This window comes from Vidua chalybeata, chromosome 1 (genome assembly GCF_026979565.1).
Source record: "Vidua chalybeata isolate OUT-0048 chromosome 1, bVidCha1 merged haplotype, whole genome shotgun sequence".
Taxonomy (NCBI): Eukaryota; Metazoa; Chordata; class Aves; order Passeriformes; family Viduidae; genus Vidua; species Vidua chalybeata.
In genome coordinates this window covers 81,956,055-81,979,523 of record NC_071530.1, presented here as the reverse complement: position 1 = coordinate 81,979,523, position 23,469 = coordinate 81,956,055, and the positions used below count along the sequence as shown (strand labels likewise).

The 23,469-nt window shown below is 36.8% G+C and overlaps 1 protein-coding gene across 1 annotated transcript in view; it reads right to left on the bottom strand.

Annotated features, from left to right (window-relative positions):
- The window catches only part of SEMA5A (semaphorin 5A), a 312,339-nt gene that overhangs the window by 28,024 nt on the left and 260,846 nt on the right, over positions 1-23,469 (bottom strand). Inside the window, exon 17 of the mRNA XM_053950747.1 lies at positions 6,116-6,341. Within this exon, the coding sequence (XP_053806722.1) occupies positions 6,116-6,341 (226 nt within the window). The remainder of the gene's footprint in view (positions 1-6,115; positions 6,342-23,469) is intronic.

The window sequence follows — 23,469 nt, the reverse complement described above, 5'->3', positions numbered from 1 at the left end:
GGAGAAGAAGGAGCTTGGGTTACTTTGGGAAGAGGTTTTCCAGTACGTCAAGGAAGGATCCTTCCCCTACACTCAGCACTGATAGAGAGTCCATCTGGGGCTCTCGACTCAGTTCCAGCATCCTTCAGCTGAGAAGTCCTGTTTATTAACTGAGGTGGTAGAGGGTATGGGGGGGCAATATAAAATTAATGAAAAGATTACATTGTAGAACCTCAGGCAAAAATTCTTCAGGAAGTAAGTGTATATACAGCACCGAGTCCTAGCCGTATCACAGTTTACATCAAATTCGACAGGAGAAGGCATAAATAGAAAAGCATTGTAATCTTTCACAGCAAGTGGCACAAAACTGAAAATTCCAACTTGTCTCATTTAACTGTGGTTTTCTTGCTTGCCGCTTCTGTTCGCAGTTTGGACCACTTTCAGATTGCTCTGCATCCTACTCCAGAGACAGAAACCAGATTGGCCACCCAACAAAATCCAACATTAAGCTGCTTTTCTCAGCTTACTGCTCCCAAGATAAATGTATGTAGTCAAACCAGGATGCAATGGCCAATGCCCTTGGCATGGTAGCAGCAAAAGTCTAGTTGCGAAAACAAAATCTTAGTCCCCCTTAATTAAAGCCCATCTACAGAAATACTTGTAAAATCTGCAAAGAGAATGATCAGTCATAGCATCATCAATAAACTAATGAATAGCTTTGCCAAGACTAACAGAACATCTGTAAGTCAAATTCCAATTCCAACCTTTATGACAGGTTCATCATTCAAATATTTTAAACTAAATGGTTCTCAGAAAGCCTATGACTGACTTAGAGCCCTGTGAACAGCTAGAAGCACAAATTCTGCTTACAGCTTACCAAGAGGCTCATTTTCAGTTGTTCAGAAATCATACTCCAGTAACAAACTGCTGCACACTGTGGCTAGAAAAGGGGATTTAACTACTTGATCCCAGTACAATTTTAAAAAGCAGCTGTGCTTCTGTAAGGTGAAAAGTTCCACAAGTAACAGCAGGTACTGCAAAAACTTCAGTACAAGCAATCACTGTGATTTTGTGGACAAAATAACCATCAACTTCTAAGATCATGGAAGACAGAAGAGATGAACTGACATCTAAACAAAAGACTCATTTTAAGCACTTCTGCTTTGTACAATATCAGTGAAATTATGGAGAAATTAGTACTGCCCTGCTGATGATTTACTTATTCCACAATGCAAATATAACTGAAAACAACTGCCCGATTAATTTACATAATTCTGACATAAACCAAGATGATTTGATGATTTATAAGTAAATTTTTTAGAACTTTTTGGTTGAATTGAAATAGCTTCATAAATCCACAAGAAATCAATCCTCTCTGAAGACATGTCAACATGAAAGTCACCTGCCCTGACTAACACGGCAGAAAAAAAAAAAAATCTGCTTTTGCAAAAGCTTGTAATGAGACTTTGGTTGGCCTGATTTTGCTTGAAAACTGGAACACTCTCAGCCAGGTTCAATTAATTTGCCTTAAAAGTGAGGCTCTATTAAAGCACACAGTTTAATAATAATTCCCTAGTCTAGCCTGTGGCTAAGTAATACAGCCCTAAGTAAGAGAGAAGTAGCTGTGACATCTGATAAATTGTATGACTTGACTGATTTATGACTTATGACCTCCAGTTCCAACCAAACAAAGAAAATTCAATTATCCAAGCAGTCTAGGTTCATGACTTTAGGAAAAGATGATCTGAAGCCAAAATTCAGGTATCCTGAATCATTTCTAAATGACAGCATGAAACACTGCTTGAAGTGCAGAGGTAACAAGGATAAGCAAAGATTGTTTCAGTGTTGTCAGTTTCTGAAGATAGTCTGCAAGTTATTTGACAACATTATTGAAGCATAAAACTTCTATAACTTCAGGCCTAAATACCTATAACTTATAAAAAAACTTTATAAACCTTCAAAACATAGTAAAATTGAAATAGTAAAATGTAATGGCAAACATTAATGCAATGCAAAGACAGCATATTTTAAAAACCCAAAGAGTATGCAGATGGAGGATGTCACATTAGCATGGTAACTTTACTTCTTGTACATAGCTTTTCTGTTTTTAAGTATTTAACCCCAAAGTTACACTGAGTTGTACTTTTTCAATCAAACTTGAATTTGTCACCAAATTCAGTTCTGACTTCCAGAATTCATTTTGTTCTTACTCAGAATAACACAGCTTAGCTTCAGTATGCCAGTATAAGAGATAACATCTCAAAATATACTCCTCCTGACTACAGGACATTCCTGATTATCAGCACATGTTCCATTCTGTAAAAAATTCTGAATGCACTATAGATTTCCTGTGGGTAACACAAGGAAAGATCTAATCAAACTTTTCATGAGAGATCATAGCCACTAGAAGAGTAATTCAGACAAAGTCACATCCGGCCTTCACAAATAACCATTGTTATGTGGTTTGAGATAGAGGAAGCAACAACAACTAGGAATCTAGGTGCAGATTTCCAGGTGCCTGGGGAAAAAAAAAAAAAGGAAACAAAAGACTCTTTAAGACTGAAATGACTCAAATTAGAAGTATTGCCTTTGTTAATTCCCTTCAGAAGGTATTTTGGAAGTTAACTTGGTCTAACTCTGGCCATGTCAAAGTCAAGTGTCTTGTCTAAGCCCACCATTGCTGTCTGAGTTGCACACCATGGAAAGAAGGCAGTATCTATCTCCAGAGGGTGAACTGCACCCACTATAACAGATGCTTATCTTCAATGGATCCCTCAGTCCTCAGGGTGCTGAAGTTCTCTTTGCAGACTGCTATAGAGTCTAGACTTTGGTAAGATAAATTCAACCTAGAAATATCAGGCAACTTCATACCTTGTGAAATATTTATCTCTGGGTTAAAAGATTATGTTCCCAATAAAATTATTACTGTTTATATATCAGATAATCTGACATAGAGCCAGCATGTTTAATGTACATATTAAATATGTTTCATAAGTACATATTAAAGCCTAGGGTAATGTAATTTCTATACTCTGAATGCTGGATTGTACAGACAGTGCATTAAGATGTACAATGTGCACAATCTCCTTCAGTTTATTTGAAATAGCTGTCTCTTTCCTATCTGAGCATTATATGAAAACCCAGAGGCAGGGAACAAGATTTATTTTTCTTTCCTCCTAATCAAACTTCAAATCAGAGAAGTATGAATACAGTCTGCAAATACTATTGCTTACTTGATTGAGATAGAAATCTTACCACACTCAGGAGGAGTCTAGTGGGTTTCTGGCAAGAAGTTCTATCTCTAAGCTCAGACTGCAAAGAAAGTTTGCTTTGCTAGAATCTGACAGTGAAACATGATTCTGTTTAACACGGCATGACTATAGTTGCACAGTGGGAGATTATAGGCAATGAGAAAATTTCTAACAAATGGCTCCTATCTGCAAGGAACAGAGAACTGATCTCTGCAGAACACATCTTTGGTAATGAGGTATGCCAGGCACTCTGTACCAGAATTAATCTTTCTGTAAAAGACAGAAAATTGCTACAATTCAACATGGAGATAATGAAAATAATGTTTCACAGCATCCAGGCCCTGATCAGGTGGAAGTAAGTTATGTTTTCTTGCTATCTAGGTAAATAGTGAAGGTGTCTGCCACAATTCATGGTTTCCCATTCTCATGACTTCCCTCTGTCCCAAAAGCTACAGCTACAGCTACATGACTCTTATTCATGTATTTTCTTCCAGTAAAATCAAGGAGCAGTAGAATGGTGGTGTGTTGGCCCACATCTAAACCTGGGAGCAGGGAAGTACTCCTGAATGCTGCAGTTTAGAAGCAGTCAGCAAGTTTCATCTCATCAGCAAATCAATATGGTGCCCCCTCACCCCTCCCTCAACAAATGTTCCACTCCATACTGTTCTGACATCCATAATCAGAAAATGACTAAGCAAACAGTCTTAAAATAAAATGTGTTATTTTCACCATAAGTGTATTGGTTAATGCAGCCACTTGGAACACCGATCGAGTTTCACCTTTCATTACAGAATAATTAAAGACTCACTGGCCAAAATGAATCAAAGAATGAGCACAAATTAATGACAAAGCCATTAAGGGCACTCACTAGGAAGAACAGACAGATGTAAAATAGTTTCTGCCCCGTCAAGTACTCAATTAACTACTTAAATATTGAGTAGTTTTGGGATTACTCAGCAAAAATCCTTCACTCAGACGAACATTTCTATTACTATGCAACAGGGTTAGGGTCATGCACATACATTGCTCCAATGATGAATTATTTCCAAATGAATCAAAGCAGCAGCTTCAGCAAGATGCAACAAAAAAAAAAAAAAAAAAAAAAAAAAAAAGCACAATGCCAGGAAATTCAGGAGTATTATGTTCAGGGGGAAAAAAAATCTTCAAGTTAATCAGGCAAAAAATGCACCTGAACCACCATCCCCGCCCCCATCACTGGCACACTAAAAAAATGCTTTATTTAACAAATTTTAGAGTTTGTTACTTCTGCCTATATTCTGCAGGAGTCAGATTATGCATCCAGCTCTAGGAGAGGTCTTATGATTGTGACTTCAGAGTGAGAGAGGTGTCTCCACGCCAAGTTTGAATTTCTTGCAGCAATGTTATCTATAACAAACTGGCTCTTCTCTGGTTTGCCCTACTGACCTCCTCTCTTGTCATGCATTGGCTCTTGTATACTCCTTTCTTACATGCTGCCATTTCAGCTGTCAAACCAGATTATACCTAGATTCTCCTGTAGTTTTTTTTCCTGTAGCTTTTCTACTTGTGATAACTTTCCCAAGTCTGCACTACCTGGTGAGAAAAATATTCTCTTTCTCATTTAATCTCATGAAATTTTAAACGTGTATCATCCATGTCTGAGTGCTGAAAGACAGCAAAAAGCAGCAGCACCACCCTGAAGTCTCATTAAGGGCAAGAGACAGGTCATACACCAATCCTAGCAGAGCAAAATCTTTGCTCAATAAAGTCCTAAATTCAGTTTGGATGAAAACAGAATAGAAGAAACACTTGTGACAAGAGTTGCTCCATGCCAAAATCTGCCTTGCTATCCAGACCTAAGTGAAACCCCAACATTTGACACTGTAGATTATCTGAAATGTGAATGACATAGAGCACAAAACTAAGTCTTATCTGGAGCACCATGGGTTTTGTTTTATGATTTCACACACTTCACTACTATATATTTCTTTAAAAAATTACTAATATCCTGCCCCCTCCAAAGAGACACAGATGCCAAGCAAAACAATAAAGGTTTTGTATGGGATGAGAGGGGGCGGGGAGGGATGATGCGGGGAGAAAATGGAAGTTTCTAGCACATTATCACAGAAGCCAACTATGCAGCCTCCCCCGCTACCAAAGCCTTGACATGTAAACTTAGTAAAGGCCGGAGCTTAAAACTGACTTTTACAATAGTTGGTCTGTCTGAAAAATACTGAGAATTAGAAATTTTGCCTAGTTTTAATTTTTTTATACATATACAAATCTATGTATTACTGATAGGAAAAAAAGAAAATTCTGAAACAAAATAATTTTAATTTAAAGACATCTAAATTTGAAAAGATTTTGAAGGAGTTTGGTTTTCAATCTCAGAAATAAACAGAACTTTCAATTACTAGCAAAAGCACAACATAAACTTTTATAATAGAAATCATCCAGTTCATAAACTCCTTATTTATTTAAACACCTGCATGAATCTTACAGTTGCTACTTTCAAACTACTGAGCAAAAGTTATTCTTAGAATATTCCATATTCTAGGAAAATATCCTGGAAATATGTCAATGTTGCACAAATTCACCCCTAGTAAAAGCTCAGGGGAGTATAAGGGGTAACAGAATCTTACAGGATCAGGATTACTGTGAAGAGAATTAAAATAACCTGGCAAATCTCATAACTCGCGATGAAAGACACTGGCTTAGTCTGAATGATGGTGCTACATCCAGAAGAAATACAGGCTAGGCTCCCTACTGGGATCACTATGCCCTCCTTTTCATTATCAGTTCTGTTACACACAACACCAGCAAACAGGAACTTCCACTCTGCTGAAAATGGAACTGCAGGCATGTCACTAGCAGGGGGCATGGTGAGCCCATCTGGCTTTGCTCACCATCTGTGGAGCATCCGCTGGTGCCGTCGCTGGAGCAGTAGCGCATCTCAATGCGCTGCCGTCCCACCTCCAGCAGGTTTGGGTCAGGCAGGCGCGCCTTGCAGGTGTATCGGAAACGCTGCTCGTAGTGGCCACCGTTGTCTGAGATGTTCACTGGGGTCCAGGGGGTCCAAGGAGTTGTCTTTTTTAACTCTGGGCAGGCGTTGGTGTTACAAGGCTGATATTCCTGAAAGGTCATCATGAATATAATCATCAAATACAACCTTAAAAACACTCCAGAAACACTCAGTCAAAAAGATAACCCTTAAAAAAAATCTTCTGATATTTTTTCAACATTTCTAATAGCATTGATCATCAATGAACTTTTAATACCAGTCTCAAGCTGAAAGTGTTTTTTCAGCTTCTATGCAAACACAGTACCACACTGCTAAAAGCAATGATATACCAGTGCAAATTTGATCTATCACATCCATAAAAACAGTAGAATCAAACACTCTACGTACCATAATCAAGCATATCCTTTATAAATTAATAGCCCCAAGTAAGGTGAAGCTAAATATGCTAAAGCTTTTAATTAAGAAGAATTCTGATAAACTGCAAGTACATGTCACAAAACGGCAAATAATTCTTTGGTAACATCTAGTGGCATATGAGAAAGCAAACCACTGCCCATTTTGTATATTGCTTACATACTTCAAAAGGGACAACAGATAAAATATGTTTCATATTACAGATTCTGGCTCCCTGAGGTGCATGTTACTCATAGCTCCAGAATTGCTAAACCTATCTTCAGAAACAAATTCCCTGTGGAGTGATATGCACTAAAAGGAACAGATGACATTTAAGAAACCAATGCAGTATTCTCACAAATGCAGACTTGTCAGTATTCTCAAACCCCACAATCTATGCCTTCTGAGGAGTATCACCAAGGTCTGTAGGTCCTGCCTATTCATTTTCCAGAGCAAAATATACTTCATCTAATGCAAATTATCTGTAAAATATATGGACAAAATTAAACAACCATTGAATATCAGAATTAATTCACACTGACAAATTATTAAAGATGAAAATAATAGGCATCAGTGGGAAAACTTTTAAATTTTCTATCTACCTCTTGCATGTAAGAGAGAGAGAAACTGAGCTCCTTCTGAAAAGGAGCCTATTAAAATTTGTTATTTCACTAAATACTAAAAAATAAGGAAACAATAGAAATAATTCTTTTATCATATAGTACAACCTCCTCCTTCCATAACCTCTACCCCAGTTGATACCATCATGTTCCAACAAGCAATAGATTACCTACTCCTCTCTTTTCATCTCATACTTTCCTCAGTCCACTGCCTCTTCTCACAGAGTCTAATTTACAAACATACCCAATTAGGTTTAGAGCAATCACTTTCAACCCATATTTTAATTTAAAGCCTATGTTGCTATTTTAAATCTAAAAGAAGCTTATTGTCTGAAAGCTTTTCTAATTTTTCCATCTGTAAGAGTTGGAAAAAAAAATCCACAGAAATCCCTGTCCCACTAACAAAGCGATACACCGGAGAATCCACCATTATGTTCAGGATTCTCAAGTTCTGAGGCCACAGACAACCTTGTGCTTGCACAGTTTTGTGTCACTTCATATATAAAGAGCTCTTAGCCCAAAGGCTTCAGCTGGACTACTCTTGTTCCTTCCTGAGGGCTGTGCAAAGTCCTTTCCTACCTTAAAACTTTTTTATCACTTCTATGTCAACCACAAGTCATACTCAGGAACCATTCAGGGAAGATGATCAACCTTTCTGTGATCCGAGTGTCAGCCTGGTCTGGTTTCTGGATCAGAAGACAGCAAAGAATAAGCAAACTATCTGCTCCTAGGTACAACAGGGGAAGTAATTTCTCCATGCCTCCTCAGGAGTCTCTTTAAATCAGGTATGTTTTAGACTCAGGACAGAACATGTATGACTGTCCTCCTTGCAGCACATGAACTGTAAAAAAAGAAATAATTTAATCTGCCTTTCCCTCTCCTTTTTGTTTCTCTTTTTTCTTTTAAGATGTCTAGCAATGATGAGTCTATCACCTCCCCGGATCAGCTGTTCTGCTATTTAGTAATCCACAAAGCTAACAAATTGCAAGTTAATATGAGGCTGCATTTTCCCCTTAATTTAATTTTTCAGTCACTGAATTTTGCTGTGCTTTTACCAGTGATGCTGAGAGTGTTTCGTGTCCCAAACCTACAAAAAAATGTTCATGCCCAAGTACCCATACATAATGATAAACCTAGCTTAATTTGTTAAACCTACACAGGATTTAAAACCTGATCTCCAGGTCCTGTGCACCCCAATGTCTTCTATTTGTCCTATTTCTTCATTTTCCTTAAGACTGGACACCAAAATTGGACTTGGCATTCTAGAAGCAATCTTATCAATACAGCATGCAAAAGCAATCATCACTCAATTTGTCTGACAGTCTGACTTTAATATGCACATTATTGCATTAGTGCTTTTTCCTTCAACAACATTGTACAAAGAGTCTAAGTAGACACAATTATCTTTGATAACCTGTCTTTTTCTAAATCACAGCTTAACAACTACCTATAGATTTTTATCCCATGCAAAAGGCTGGTAGTATTTGGCAATATTAAAATATGTTTTATTAGCTTCTGCAATTATCTAACATATTATTTACTACCTCACCAATCTCTCAAACTTTAGTCCTGCTCAAACTTTACTGAAAATGTCTTCTATCACTGTCTAGACTGTTGATAAAAATGTTAAGTGCTATTGACACAAGAACTGATTTCAGGCAGACTCTACTAGACACGGTAATTTATATCTGCCCATTGACACCACATTTTTCAATTTGTCAATGAACCAGCTTTTAATCTATTTAACATTTGTCACATATTTCAGTTTTCTGAATCAAATTATTTTCTGTTGCAAAGGTAAATGTCTTGGAAGAGGAGATGTGCTGTATTACTTTCAAACATCTTGAATCCCAAACTCTTTTTTATTAGCAAGTAAGCAGGAAAAAAATCAATCAGTATAGTCGCTACTACACTTTTTATTTCAATATAGTCACAACAGTCTAGAAGTTTCAGTTCTTCATTTCCTATTGATTTTTGTACTGGTATTTTTCAGTCAAAACCAAAAGCTGCTAGAAATATGAGGGCTTTCTTTATTAGACATGGCATAGAAAGGTGAGGGTCATGTAAAGCAGAATATGTGAGGTAAGTAATGAACCCTTTGTCAAATAAATATAGCTAGTAGAGGAAGAAGTTAATTTAGAGGCAACATATTGAATGCTGCTTTGCTAACACACTTCTGAGATGAACACATCAGCTCCCTTGCTTCTAGAAAGACAGACTGCCAGTGTTCAGTATGCTTCAGGATGTGTAGTCCCTTCATACACCCTGACAGAGAGCATTCTCCTATGCTGTTACCAGCATAGAAAGAATGATCCTCCTGAAGAGTGTCTGTGAAGACCATTTGTTAGCTTTTCCTTTCTTCTTGCTTGTTGCATAGCTTATATGAAAGTTTGACTGCTGTCATGCTTATCTATTCAACCACTGGATAATAACCATGAAAGGTTCAGAAAGCTGGGGAAACAAAAGTACATGTAGTTCAACTGGAGAATATTTACAGCAGTAAATAATCTCTCCAAGAGAAAATTCAAAGGACTATTGCCAGAATGGATGACTCCTTGGAGGTCTGGCACTAATAATGAGCTGGCAGAGCCCTCTGGCTTCTCTCACAAACACCAAGTGCTGCACTGCTCTACTGACTACCACGTCTGCCACAGAGGAATCAAAAACCGCACGGTGCTCGTTGAGAGCATCGATGTGATGTGATGCTGCAAACTCTGGTAAAAGCAGAATAATGAACTTGCTCTGAATCGCCTCAGATGTGGAAGTGAGGGAAGGGGGAGAGAAAAGCCATATTGATTACACATGGATATATTAAGTGCTGCTAGCATGAAGACATAGTCTAATGGGAAAGGTTTGAGAGGGAAGAGAGGGAATATGGAAACTGATACCTCTGCTTGGTTTATCCTCCTCTTATCACCTTGTCCAATGCTTGAACGATTTACCCAAGAGGGATTTCAAGACTATGGCCCTCTCAAAAGCAATTCTATCAGCTAGAATCATGGACACATTAATCAAGTAACCACAGGTAAGTCTCAGATGAATAAAAATCTCAGATGAAACACTGAGGTCTCATCTCAGTGGTAAGACAGAGCTAGAAAAGCAGTGAGGCACTCTGCTTCAATAGCACTGCTGAGAGGAACTGAGACAGCAGCTGCTAAACTCCACCTCTGACATTCCACATAGACTGCAGGGAGAGATGGGGTCAAGCTCTCCTGCAGGATTCTCTTGATACTCAGAGAAATACTTCAGGGGCTCAGGTGATGGATTATGCACATTAGTCCTCAGGGTATGCTTGTGGACTCAGAGTAATAATTACTTGAGGCCAGTTACAGACTCCAAAAATATCATTGCAATAGTTCAAGCTTAACCACATTCCCAAAGTTCTCTTTGCAAGTTGCTTTAAAACTTATGGCCTAATTCACCATATTGTGGCTTTTAGTATAGACTGGATTTAGCCAGTGGAGAGAGTTGAATTTAGGCCTGGCTATACCTGGTAAAGATGCAGTAAAACTTGTAAAACTAAATTTTTGGGTGCAACTCAACATTGCAGTTTTTTGGAGATCATTGGAAATTTTACATGAAATACAAAAATAAATACATACCTCACAAAATACATGTATGTGAAAATGATAAATTTAAGTAAAAAATTATCATAAAGAATACTGGTGGAAATATAAGAAAAGGCATCATAAATTAAAATGATTATTTGGAATCGTAATATATTTGGAATCATAGATAATGATTATGCTATTAAGCAGCTACTTTGTTTCTGTCCTTAAATAGTACTCTCTAGTATTTTTGTATAATGGAAAAATAATATTAATATCATGCTTTCTATCAAGATGTATTTGGAATTATTTGATTATATTATTTTAGAAAAGGACAAGCAAAACGTAATTTCAAACTAGAGGAGAGTATTGTTAAATAACAGTGTACAAAACAACAAAACTCACTGTTTTCTCTGGAGGACAGGAGAAAACTGGCTAATTTTTTTTCTGCCTCTGCAGAGCTACTTTAGTCAAATTCCTAAAAATTTTGAGAATCTTTGAGACTTTTACTCCTAGTTTAAGTTTGATTTTAAGTAACCAAAAAGCATGATACTCTGGTATCTCCTTAAAAAAACAGGCCAAAATATTATCTACATTTGAAGCACATTTTTTTTCATTACAACCAGAATTCAGATAGAGAGTTCTATTTGCATTTATGTGTTTATATTACTGAGGGATTTCTCTTAACAAGCTCTTATTTCTTTGATGCATATAGTATGTCTGTATGGAATACACTTTCTTTAGTTCTCATCACTGTTTTTCTTTCTCACCTGTTAGTGTGACAGACAAAGCAGCTAAATCAACATTGACAGTGCATTTAAGTATTTTCAGTCCAAGAGTCATCTTTTATGATTTTCTTTCAATATGTTGTATTAGTTCTGAAATATTTTTTGAATCACCAATCAATCCATTGGTTAAAAAATTTTTGCTTTTTGTTCCATCATGCTAAAATTCAATTTGACTAGCCCAAAGTAATTCTTCAGGTATTAAGACCAGTAGAAAAGAGTGTTGCTGATTCATAAATTGAATGGTGTAGAATGTCTGTCACCTGAGACAAGACAGGCCTGTAACATATGAGAACCTCAGACATCTCTCAGTCTTACAATCATGTAAGAGATGTGTCTCTCAGCCATCTCTCGGTCTCTGAGTTTGCCACAGCAATACATAGTTAAAAGAAAGGATAGCTCTCACATGCAAGCAAAACAAAGACCAAACCAAATGCAGCAGGGCTATAAAACTCCAGAGAAAAACAGTTCCCATGTAGAGAGGGCCTTGTTTACACATCAAAATGTAAGTTCTCTGAAGGACTCTTTCTCCCCAAGAACCAAAAGATTGAAAAAATTTATCTTCCCATGGTTGAAAAAAGTTTTTGGAGTGCACAAATCCACCACTTTCCTCTTTCTACCAATCATTTGTGAACTCCCCACTCAAAAGCTACATTTTGTGTCAAACTCATCAAACTTTTGTGAAGGAGATTGCTGCTACTGAAAACAACTGGTTTGCAGGTAAGTTGCTGCTTAGATCGGTGTCCAGGGATCATTTTCTCCAGCCTATAATCAGGAATCCTATTGTAAATTCCATCTTGTCTGTGGTTTTGTATGCAGTGTTACAATTAGGCACATGATAAACATGCCTCTTGTTCTAGCAGCTCCACTGTGAGGTGGGAACCACCAAAACTGAGGGATGAGAAGCTGGGGATGCTACCACTTGAACCCAGTAAAATTTGAGAAAACCAGAAGGGCCTGTCAGAGGACTCAATTACAGAGTCAATTATTTTTGTTCTGAGTGTTGTCATTTAGACTGCAAAGAAAAGAAGTATAAGATATTATTGACCTGATGAAAACAGAACACACAGGACCATAAATATTCAAGGCTGTAAGGCTGAAGGGATTGTCCACTATAAATGACTGCATGGATTTACCAGAACTAACTCAAAAGTGACTTCTATATTGCCACATAGTGAAGGCCTCAACTGCAGTAGGAAAGCCATGACCAAAATCTGAGCAACATCATGACAAGTAGGTGGTGAAATATAAATATCATTAAAGGAAAATGATATGTTACTAATAAATGAATCAAACTTAATCTTTTCAACTTTTAAAATCAGCATGTAAATAGCAGCCTTGAAATACATCTTTATAAATTTAATTGTAAGGAAAGAGAATTCAATTTTATCTTCAAAATTAGGAATGTGTCATTTGAAAAGACCAGGAAAAGAGATGTAGCTTCCCTGATCACTCAGTACTTCAGAACTGGGGAAAAGAGGTTGTTCAAAATTCCATTTTGGGAGGTATGATCGATGAGTGGGAAAAAAGTGAGTTCCTGCAGCTCAAGGAGTTACTGCTCAGCTGGGCCATGCTAACAATCTGTGCATGTGTCTTCAATCATTACAAATGCAAATGCAAAGGAAGGAGGATTAAGTCAGATGGAAAACGGGTGATTTCTTTTGCTATAATAACTCAATTGTTTGCAATTAGTTTCAAATACTCTTATGGAGAAGCTTAACATTTTAATGTATGCCCTATAATTCCTGACAAAAATCTTCTAAATTGCTGAAACAGTTATTATTAACTTAAAATATATTTTTTAAACTGCTGGAAATCATGGCTATCCTAGTATTTATTAACTAAGAGTAAAAATTTTAGGAGATAATCCAATAGTCAAAAAGATATAAAAAGGCTATCAACTCATCAATTTTAGAGAGCACTGCTTTATAATCACTGCAAATATGTTATCACTAATAAATTACCTTCATCTCATGTTTTCCTTCATGTAGGTTTCTAGAAAGACAAAAAGAGCTATGTTCTTGTTGTAAAAGGAGATCCCTAACAACAGGTTTTTATACACCAAAAGTGGAAGAAAATCTGGAATTTCAGTTTCCACAGGCAACACCAGAGTTACTTGGCTAGTTTGTGACCTGGAAAAAGTTTGATTCTTAGGTACCTGATGCTTAGATTGACCCAATGCTTCAGTATTTGTCAATGTGGCAAAATGGCTCCTTTCTTTAACAAGGCAGTTTCAAATTAGGCACAGCCGTAAAGTAGTTCTTAAAATGTTCACACTGAGGACACATTTAGTTGCATAATATTTAAACCTGAAAAATCAACTGTGTGAAAAGCCTACTGCCAAGTAATGCAGAAAATTAAAACAGTCATTATTATTTTATATCCATCCAGAGATCACTCTTTCAGATACTTAGTAATTTATCCTCAATCATTCATTATATAATCAGTGCAGCCTTATATTGAAATTAATGCTTTTACCAGCCTACAGTTCATCATTGATCTTATTTTCTAAAATGAGACAATCTTTTAGGTTCAGCTGAACTAGCACATTTTAGGATCAAAATCTGAGGGAAAAAAATGCAGCCACTAATCACTGGTACATTAAAACTGACCTGATAGTGTCAAAGTATTAGCTGCTTATGCAATAATTTATACAACAAGCATTCAATTGCAGCTCATTTACTTGTTTTTTTTTTGGGTTTTCCCACATCAGTTATAAAGATCTATAAATTGTGTTTTATTAAAAAATGGAAGCAGAATTTGAGAAAATTAATTTTGGGAAGAGTTGAAGCCTCATTTTGCTCTGAAAAGCTGATTATCATAATATACTTACTGTGTTTTTCACTTAAAGGATGACTTAAATGATAGACCAATCACTGGAGGGAAAAATCCAGAAAAGTCACACTCCTGAGATAACACTTAAAATGTTACAGAAGTTACTAAATAACAAATGTGTAAGTGATGGAAACAGTAGAAACTGAATCGATGAGGAGCTATGAACTTTAATTCAGAGTTGCCAGACCAAACCTAGGAGCAGCAGTAAAAAGCAGAAGTGCTTGCTGAAATGTGTTCAACTGTGGAAGTATTTAAACCCATTGGAAATTGATTTAGACACACAAAGACACAGGTTCAGAGATTTTGATCACTTCACTTTCTGATGAGGTAGCAGAAAGGCTGTGATCTGCACTTCTGAAAAGGAAGTCAGTAAGGGATCTGAGTATGGATTTGGAAGCCCAGTGAATATTGCAAAATCCAGCTGCCAGATCCATCCAGCCCCACATGGTTTTTATCTCATGTTCAAAACCACCAAATACCAGAAAGTTCTAATCATCTACTCAGAGGAAATTCAAAGATGGAAAGTTAATGTGCATATGAAAATCTGTATCTTCACAGCTCAAAGGCCACTCCTCTGTGTATAAGTGAAAGGAGAGAAACAAACACATCTCCTATTCCCCAAATTCTTTTAAAGCAATGTTGAGAGACTGGACACCATCTATGGCAAGTAGGTATAGAGGTAGGTTAAAAAAGAATCCATTGTGCTATAAACATCTTTTTCAGGCCTTGACCAAGGCCTGTGGAAACAAACTGAACAAAAAAATGCATTTAAGCACAATTTAATATGTTATCATAGCACAAACATCTGCCTTTCCCCAGGGCAGAAGTTACAGCTGAGCTGACAGATGTGACTGTGTGCCCACACCTCAGTCACCGCTGTTACAGTCAAGTAGATAAACACAAAATCATCTTCAGTTATAGCTTTTAATCACTCTGACAAGGAAGCACTGCAACCAAAAAAGCCAACATATTTGTTTCTGCCAACTCTGCTATGGGAAAACATGACCTTAAGTAAAGGGGGACATCTGAGCTAGTTAAATTGCTGTAGCAAGCATCAGTTTAACTCATGTGTTAGAGCCCCTGGATATGGGGGGAAAAAATACCACAAAAAGTAAAAGGACAATCAAAGTAATAGTATAAAATTTTGCAAGTTGCTGCTTGAAAAGCAGAAACATAGAAACAGGTATTTGAAAATTATGCCTCTAGTTGTGATAATAAATGTAAATTCAAATTACCTACAAATTTTCATGCTTGTGCTTAACATGCTCAATAAGTGAAACTGCACAGACAATTATAAATATATGATTGTCTGTCATTTTCTTATGAGTATGTATTAATTTCTCAAATCATGTACATTTAACACAGGATTCAATTTCCCAAATGCATGGCTCTGTTGCCATTTTAAATGTTGTGGGTTATCTCACCTAGCTTCCAAATTTTCCTAAAAGCTTATGGGTCTCTCACATGGCCTCTGACGTATCTTCGCTACAACTTTCACCCAGAGGTTCATACACCCTCTAGCTTCCCAAAAGCAACACATGTCTCTGTTTAGGCAAATCTGCCTACTGCCTTTGTATCCACCAATGGTGCCTGTCATTTTTCAGAATCACATCAGAACTGAAACTCCTATTTCACATTTTCAATTTAATTTGTGCCAATCAGTAAACCTCTCTCTATAAACCAATTCCTCTCATACAACACTCTCTATTAGACATTTTAATGCTCTTGGTTTTATATAAAGTTTATTTACAAAGCATTTCATTTGTCTACATTTTATTTTTGAAGCTCTGTGTCTGCAAAGAAAACACTTTTTGATCTTCAGCCAGTTCCTGGTAAGACAGATGTTTCTGAGGAAAAAAAAAGCATTACTTGTGTGCTGGCTTCATACTATGCTCTATTTCCAGTATGAGGAAAATACAGCAAAAATAACTGTGGGCTTCCTTTGCACCTCCTCAAATAGGAGCTGTTCTGTAGGTGGCATGACCCTGGTGTAAAACAGATCAGATTTTAATTGACAATCGCCTGTGTGTTTCAGCTCAGGATTTCTGAACACTATGCTCTGCTGCTCTGGGGAAATTCCTTAGGATTAAAGCACTTTCCTTTTACACCTTGTTTGATGTCTCAGCAGAAAGGCTAAATACTGTATAGAGGCAAGGTGGCACTGCTAAAGACATTGAAACCAGAAAGTTAATGAAGAAAACAAAAGGAGGAGATTATAGACTGTAAAAAAATTATAGGAAAGAAAATACTCTGGTAATGAAAATAAACTGACCAGGAATAGAGTCTGGTTTCCTGATAAAATTAAATCGAAGCACAGTTCAAATGGAGCATTTTATGAGTTTCAACAAGTTGGACATATAACGATATATATTTTCTTAACACAATACTCATGAGAGCTCTTAAAGAAGGACTTCGCTACTTAATGTACACACAGGATCCTTAGCTTCTCTTTATACACAGCTATGCTCATCTCAAGTCTTGTTGCAAATCAAATTTCTGCATGACAGCTGTGCTCCATTGCTTGACATAACATTCACATAAACTCATTTATGAGAGGAAGAAAAAAAGGAGATGAGCAAGGATTGATCCATACTGCAGTGATCAAATTGGGCAGACATAAACCCCCAGTTTGTCAGTGAATATGACATCTACTAATTTTTTTCTCTTCAACATACCAGAAAAAGGACATAAATAGCTAAAAGCTACAAGAGTTGAGTTACATGGCAGAGATTGGAAAATTTAACTGTGGCATGTGCCTCCAGGATGCTGAGGCTGCAGACTGCCATTGGGTACTTAGGAATGCCGTGCTTGCTTATCAAAGCAATATGTGAACAAACACACATTAACTTATTGGAAAAGAGGGATGGGTAATACATGATGTTGTATTTCTAATATTCCTAGCAATGTGGAGAGGACTTACTGCCTGTACTTATGTAACCATGGCTAGAATATACAAGTGAAACTCATGTGGCAGAATTTTAGCTCAAGGTCAGGATGTGTGCCCTGAATTTACACAGTAGACTTTATAATACAGGCTTCATTTTGACAGGTCTGTAAGCATACCATCAACTCTTTGTTATTTTCAGGACAATGACACTATAACAGCTGGAAAATAAAAATGTTAGTGTTAGTAAGACAATAATAAAAATATAATTTTCCTAAAAATGGCAATTTGCTCTGTGTAAGTATTTTGTATTCACACTGTGATTTTAAATTTGAAATGTCTAGCCTTTTAAAAACATTCTGGCCTGTCAAATAAAACTTTCAAAAAAAGTTTGATGAGAACTATGCTGCTGGAGCAGTCTGTCCTTGAAGGATTGCACTCTGTGGGAGGGACCTGATGCAGGAGCAGGGGAGGACTGAGGAGTTCTATCCCTGAGGAGGAAGGAGCAGCAGAGATGATGTGTGATGAGCTGACCTCAGCCTCCATGCCCATTAAGTTTAGCCTGGAAAGAAGGGAGAAGTAGGGGAAAGGTTCTTTTATAATTTGGCTTTAAATCTCATTACCTTACTCTGATTTGACTGGTAATAAAATAAAATAAAATAAAATAAAATAAAATAAAATAATTTCCCCAGTCAAGTCTGTTTTGCCTATGATGGGTAACCATGATGAGTAAGAGATCTCACCCTCTTCTTACCTCAACCCAAGAACCTCTTATTATATTTTCTCTTGCCTGCCAGGAAGAAGAGGGGAGCAACAGAGCAGCCTTGGCATCCAGCAAACCTCAATGTATGACATGACAGGGGTGCAAAGGTAGCCTGAAGCTGTACATATGCAAAGAGAAAATTATAGGTCGATTTTTGTGTTTTGGGGATTTTTTCCCAACTGGACAAGTTGGTAAAGTATCCTTCTCTCTGACAGCTTTCTCTAATACTCAGGAATTTGTCACCAAAATATAGACGTTCGCAGGAAAAGAAATCTTTCTTCTAGATGCTCAAAGACAAGGCGACACCAGTAAGACCAGTAAGGGTAGAAAATGGGCCAAAATAGGTAGGACAGGCAGTCTGCTTTGTTTCTTGTTTTTCCTTAAGAAGCCTAGGAAAACATCCTTAAAGGGAAAAAAAAAAAAAAAAAAGCAATAAAGATAATGACACTGACCTGTTTGCATATCCATAGAAAGTACTTCATTTGACTACATAAAATAAAAGCAGTTACAGATAAATAAATGCCATTGATAAGAAAATGCAGGTGTTTGGTAGGAATTTAGGGATGAAAGTGTGAGAGACTGCAAACAGTCCCTGGGATCCCAAGGGAGAGGGAAGAAAGAAGATGACAGAATGGAATTTTCAATCATCTTCATGCAGATAAAATTCTCGGAAATCCTCAAAGGGAAGGCTTGAATGTGGCTTCCTAAATGCTAATCCACCTACTTACACTGTTGCAGTTTTAAAAGAGCAAAAGAAATGGTATATCTTTCAACTTTTAGTTCTGTAATTCATAAATGTGTTTATGTCAGACTTAAGTTTTGATCACAGCTTCTAGTACATTTTAAAACAGTGGCTTCTCATCAAGGCGTAGGTGTTTTAGTAAATATTTTAGTATCAGTGATAATGAGGTACAGAACATGCTGTTCAGTTAAGGCTTGGTTTATAAAAGCAATCACTCTGCAGACACTGAATGATACATGAATGCTCTGTCTTAATGGATCCCAGTACTATATGAAACTAAGCCTTTCAACCCAGGTACTTTTGTACCAGAGAGAGGCATGAGAGAGATGCCTAAAAGGATTTCAGGAGGCAGGAACAGTACATATAAATTTACTAAGGATTTATTTAAGGTGTACAAAATCATGGATCACTACCCAGTTTTCTTAACTCTTAACATCAAGTACTGCTTGGACAAATTGTTTCAACAGATGCTAATTTGGAACAGAGCTTTTTTACTTTGCCTTCTGCTTTGTCATACAAGCAAATACATGTCATACAAGCAAAATAATATTTCTGTAGATGTTTTGCCACCTAAGATTGCCTCTCTGTCTCTCTGTGTTTAGACAAGTCTGTGAGAAGTCACAACTTTGAAGCTGTTTGTTCCTTGAACTGTAGCTGATAGAGCCAAACCACTTCTTAAATTACAGAAATGTTTTTTTAAATCTCATGACAAAGGAAAAAAAGTTAATGTGATCACTTTGCAGGATGACAAAGAAAGTATCTGATTTTACCAAATGGAAAGTTCACTATCCATTTCCTTTGAAAGAACCTGTGGCAGATGCAACAGGGTATTTTTTTTTATTTTTAAACAAAGATTCCAGAAAGAATCAGTCCAACGTGTCAGGGCCTTATCCAGCTCGGAGGCAAAAAGACATTTCATTTTGTATGTATCAATGTTCCAAAGAGCATTTAGCTAACACTTGAACAGGGGATCTGTAGTCATATGGCTGCTCACATGTCTCAAAAATGACAAAACATTACAGAAAATGCAAATTCCTTTTTGTAGGATTCAGCGACATTAAATGCCAAGAAAATTTAAATAATTTAGTATTTCAAGTCAAATGAGAATAACATCCTCAAATACTTTACATGTCCATCACTCCTTCTATCAAGTTAGCCTCAGAGAACAATTCTTAGCATAGGAGAAAACTGAGTGAGATACAGGAACAAAATCTTCTGCTAGAATAGTACTAAATGTGATTATTACACCCTAAGGTTGTGTTTTTTCTGAAGAGATCCTTTCTTCTAGCAGGAAAGACAAGTGGGTGCAGAGATTGCTTGCCTTTCTAACAAATAATTCCTTGCTAGAGGGTCAATGGATTCACATTATGCCAACTTCAGATTTCCTTGAGACTCCATTAATGAGGTCCTGTGAGCCCCTTTCATACACTGAAGATTATTAATTAAAAAAAAATATATCATTTTAGGCAGAGGAGCTTAAGAAAAGCGATGAGAAGGAGACCTGTGTATTTTATATCTACTTTAACTGAGTAATAAACAGAAGCATCTGTCTTAGAGGAGCTTTTGATCAGAACAGCAACATGTCATGTTAAGATTGTGTAGTTTTATTAGTACAGTGTATCATCTTCTTTGTGGCAAAGTGAAAACAAACATGAGCCTGCCTGGCACCAGAGCCAGTGAGATATGAACATAACAGTTGCATTTGATCAAGGGAGTCTCCTACTAATCAGCAGTTAAATGAGAATGTCCAATGTTCGTTAGCAGGACCAAAAAACCCAAATGCATCTTTATTTGCCCACAGGATAAGGCTGCTAGCCTAGCACTAAGAATCACAAGCTCATGGCATAAGTGATTTATCCCAGTGGATGTGAAGCCTACTGCATAAAACCCAGAGACAGCTACCCCAATCCTTAGCTGGAATGGGATTTCTGAAACATTGATGTCCACATGAAGGGATTTGGGTTTGAAAATCCAATGTTTTGGTTTTTTTTCATGGGTATGGCAAGTGCCATTAAATTGTCTGAGGAGCCCCTCTTGCATACCAGCATGAATGGTCCACCTTAAACCTAAGCATAAGTAAAGCACTAACATGCTTCCTAGCTTTGTAGCTCAGTAAACAGGGACTAAGTGCTGTTTGTACCAGGACACTAGGTTTTGCATTAAGCTAGGAAGGCAGGCTAAAGGACCTGCTGGGCTGTGCCTGAGCTCGAGCTGGCTTGCCTGAAGATTTGTTTTTGCAAGCAACAGCAATTATCTAATTACCAGATCTCTATTACCTGCTTTGTTTTAACTTTTCATCAGCTCTGTTATAATTGTGTGATGTAATGTCTACACCAATATATATTTTGTAACTAATGGGCATTTGTAACATGTAGTTACCAAGAGCAGAATGACCCATTAGACCCTCTTAATAAAACACAGCACAGAAGCACAGAGGAAGCTTTGAAAGAACTGGCAGAGAGCAATACCTGAAGCCCAAGGGCTATAAATATCTCTGATGGCCAATTACTGGTCATCAAATGAATGCAACCTCAGGAGCAAGGTAAGTCAGGCCATTCTTCTCAAGCCTTGGGGGAGCAGAGAGAACAAAGAGCAAGCACCCAACATATGTAAAACACACAGTAAATTCAGCTGCAATATGGACTTGCAAATCAACAAATAATAAGGAAGCCACGAAGCCTCTTAACAAACATAAAAAAGATCCCAACCACATTCTAAACTGAGAAAAAAGAAATCATAAATATCCATGTCCTACTTCTGGCCAAGTGCTCAGGATACTGTCCAGTTGCTGTAAATCCACCCCCAGACTGAAACCATCAACCCCCACATCGAGGGGTAGTGGGAGGGCCAGCCTAACACTAGAGAAAGGCAGAGACTAAAAAATTTGTGTATTTAAGTTACCAGCACATAATTTAAACTATTTGATAAGACTGTTATAAATGTAAGAAACATTAAGACTGTAACCAGACTAAGATAAAATTCTTGGCTTCACATAAATGGTGTATCCTTTTTTGCCTGTAACACGATTGTAAGTGTTAGTAAATAGGTGGGAGTCCAAGTAATCTGTTCTCTAACTTAACGGCAACAAATTTCTCATAAAATACTTAACAGTTAAAAATATTTTCAAATATTCATGTGCAACTTTAACTCTGTTATTGTTACTAGATCTAGATGTATGGGAATGATTGAGTTTGCAACTACATAATTTCCTTAAATGCAAACAAATAAATCTATCATGTTTCTTAGATGTAATTGTGATGAAGTCTTTACCAATATCAACCAACATATATGAAACTTATTTACCACTGTTATCTTTGAATTCAGAACTGTACGACGAGAAAACGTGAAACAAAAATCCAGAAGCTCTATATCTAAGCTGTCTTTGTTACCATGTGATATCAGCAAAGACCTATGAATGTCGGGGCCTGATTGTGATTATACAGTAATTATACTCATCTTGTATAGAAGGTGCAAATAGGACTGTAAAATGGAAATCTCTTTATAATGGAGTCTCAAGAAAATAATGACAACTACTGAAAAGGTTAAAACTTGCTTCTGAATATGTGGATGCTTTTGTAACAGTCTAGGAATTGTGTGAGGCAGAGACTGATATTCAATTTTTTGTTTTATGTGTTGTAATTTTTTTCCACAGAGCTTCAAACTTCCATTTTCATACCCCTTTCAGGAAAGAATCAAACTCAGACTTCTCATTCATATCATGACACTTCAACATTGGAGTGGGGAAAAAGTGACAGAAAGGAATCCTCATCAGCATCAAGTCATAGAGAATACTGTAAATCAAAAATTAAGTTCTGAGCATGAAGCCTTAATCAGGTAGAGCTACTCTTTCATCTGCAGGGCAGCCAGCCCTTAGATTAGCAGAGGTGGGAGGGAAAGCTCTTCTCCAACATTTCAAATCCCATCAAAGACTTAGGAAGTGATGAGTAAAAAATGGTTTCCCCTTTCTTTTTTATTTTTTCTACTTTTCTGAAAGGAGTGAACTTATTTACTTCATTTGCTACATTGTGAAAATCTAGCATGTAATAATTTTTACCAACCAAAAAAACGGTCCACGAATTTAAGAACTTTAGGTAGTGGGAAGAGGAGAACAGTAATAAAGGTCCTGGCACGATTCAGCTCTGATTTCCTTAGTTCAGGACTTTACTGTGACATAAGCAAGTGGTGAATTGTGAATTTGTAGGATGTATTAATATAGATAAAACTGCATTCATCATACACTATAATTTTTTCACTTATTTCTCCCTCACCAATACATATTTTCAAGATTTATATGTAATTTTGAAACTATTTAAAAGATGAGCTGAATTTAAAAAAAAAAGCATTGAGAATTCTTTCCTCAAAATTTGCAATATTTTTGCGTTATTTATAGTACTTTCAATCCTTACATGAGTACTATCTGTCTTAGACAAATGTAAGTGTAAGAAAATGGAGACGTAACAGCTCAGAAAGTCAGGAAGGTGCTCTTCCATGCAACAGGCATTACAGTCACTGCTCTTTGGTTCCTGATCAGAAAATAACAGCATTGTTATTAAACAAGCTCTTTAAGATAAGCCTTTATGTTTTCTAATGTGTTGTGGTTTTGTGTTTTTTTTTTTTTTTGTTTGTTTTTTTTGTTTGTTTGTTTGGTTTTTTTTTTTTGTTTTTTTT